This window comes from Vicia villosa, linkage group LG4 (assembly GCF_029867415.1).
Source record: "Vicia villosa cultivar HV-30 ecotype Madison, WI linkage group LG4, Vvil1.0, whole genome shotgun sequence".
Lineage (NCBI taxonomy): Eukaryota > Viridiplantae > Streptophyta > Magnoliopsida > Fabales > Fabaceae > Vicia > Vicia villosa.
Window position 1 is genome coordinate 127,204,531 of NC_081183.1, and position 1,384 is coordinate 127,205,914.

The window sequence follows — 1,384 nt, forward strand, 5'->3', positions numbered from 1 at the left end:
GTTCACCACGTGCTGATGAAAAATTTGCCTAAACTTATTTGTACTTCATATAATTCATGGCACGAAAGAAATGTTATCAAAAACTCCTATAAATTATTCTCATAGTTAACATACCTTCCCAAAAAGGAGTGCAAGCCTTCACATCGAGAGGTCATCATAAACCCAGCAAAGAAGTTGCCTCTTATGTGAGTTGCAGGCCACATATTTTATTTGGCATACATGTATAAAACCCATACATTTTCTTGTAAACCAAACTCTGCTATAATTTTTTTCACTTCTGCTCAAATCATCAATCTCATATCTCCTAATATACACCATTTGAACTCAGAAATAAATCAAGTTTTGTTAATGTTAGTAGCCGCATTGCATAATAGATGCCATGCACATAACCTATGGTGGGAATTGGGAATAACTTTTTTAATAACATTTTCATAGTCTTATATCCAACAGTTATAACCGACTTCAAAGTCTTACCTCCCATTGCCTCAACTAACATTTCTAATAACCACACATATGTTTCTTCTTTTTCATTTCCAACTATGGCACTTGCAAGGACAATACTTTGATTGCGGTGGTTTACTCCAAAAAACACCACTAGTGGACACAGGTACATGTTATTTCTATATGTTGCATCAAATGTAAGTACATTGCCAAATACTTCATAGTCCTTACGACACACGCCATCACAACAAAATAGATGTTACAATCTTCCATTCTTGTCAATACAATGTCTCAAAAACTTCATCACTACAAGACATGGTTGCAAGAAACTCAAGTGCAACTTCTGCATCTGACAAGTCACTTCTCTTATCTTTAGTGACTTCATTGTACAAGTCACGTCGGCGGAATCCAACCTTATCATGTCCACCAGCTTGATAAGAAAACAACCCAAACACTTGTATAGTCCTAATGCCAATCTTTCTCATATTGTCCATCTGAAATTTGTCATAATCCGTTATCTTTTCGTGAGCTAGTAACATCCCCAAATATTTTTCATGAATCAAAGTATGATTGTGACAATCATTCAAATAGTTAATGTACCATATTCTAATAGTTATTTCAATATGAACTCGACAATTCGTTTCACAACCACATCTTGTCTGAGCCTTGGATTCTCGCTTTCGACTATTGCTTCCAATTTTTCTTCCCTGTAGCATTGTCTATAACACACAAATGTTTGTTATTAACATACCTAAACTAACTCTGTTGCATTCTCTCATTTCATCAACATATTATATTTATTTATTGCAAGTACATAATTAAATTAATATAAAAACTTATTTATCGTATTAATTAAAATTATTTTCTACATATATTTAAATTTTGTTAATCATTTCATTTATATTAATATAATAATATAAAAGTTTAATGAATATTTTTAAAA

General features: G+C 32.1%; 1 protein-coding gene across 1 annotated transcript; it reads right to left on the reverse strand.

The window, feature by feature from the left end:
- Window positions 1–719: 719 nt before the first annotated feature.
- Window positions 720–1,157, reverse strand: LOC131597833 (putative protein FAR1-RELATED SEQUENCE 10). The gene has a single exon (XM_058870498.1). The coding sequence runs from the start codon at window positions 1,155–1,157 to the stop codon at window positions 720–722; it is 438 nt and encodes a 145-aa protein (XP_058726481.1).
- Window positions 1,158–1,384: the final 227 nt, after the last annotated feature.

What these genes read in the sequence shown, in the direction of transcription:
- LOC131597833 (XM_058870498.1), bottom strand. Translation starts at nt 1,157, where the DNA reads ATGCTACAGGGAAGAAAAATTGGAAGCAATAGTCGAAAGCGAGAATCC.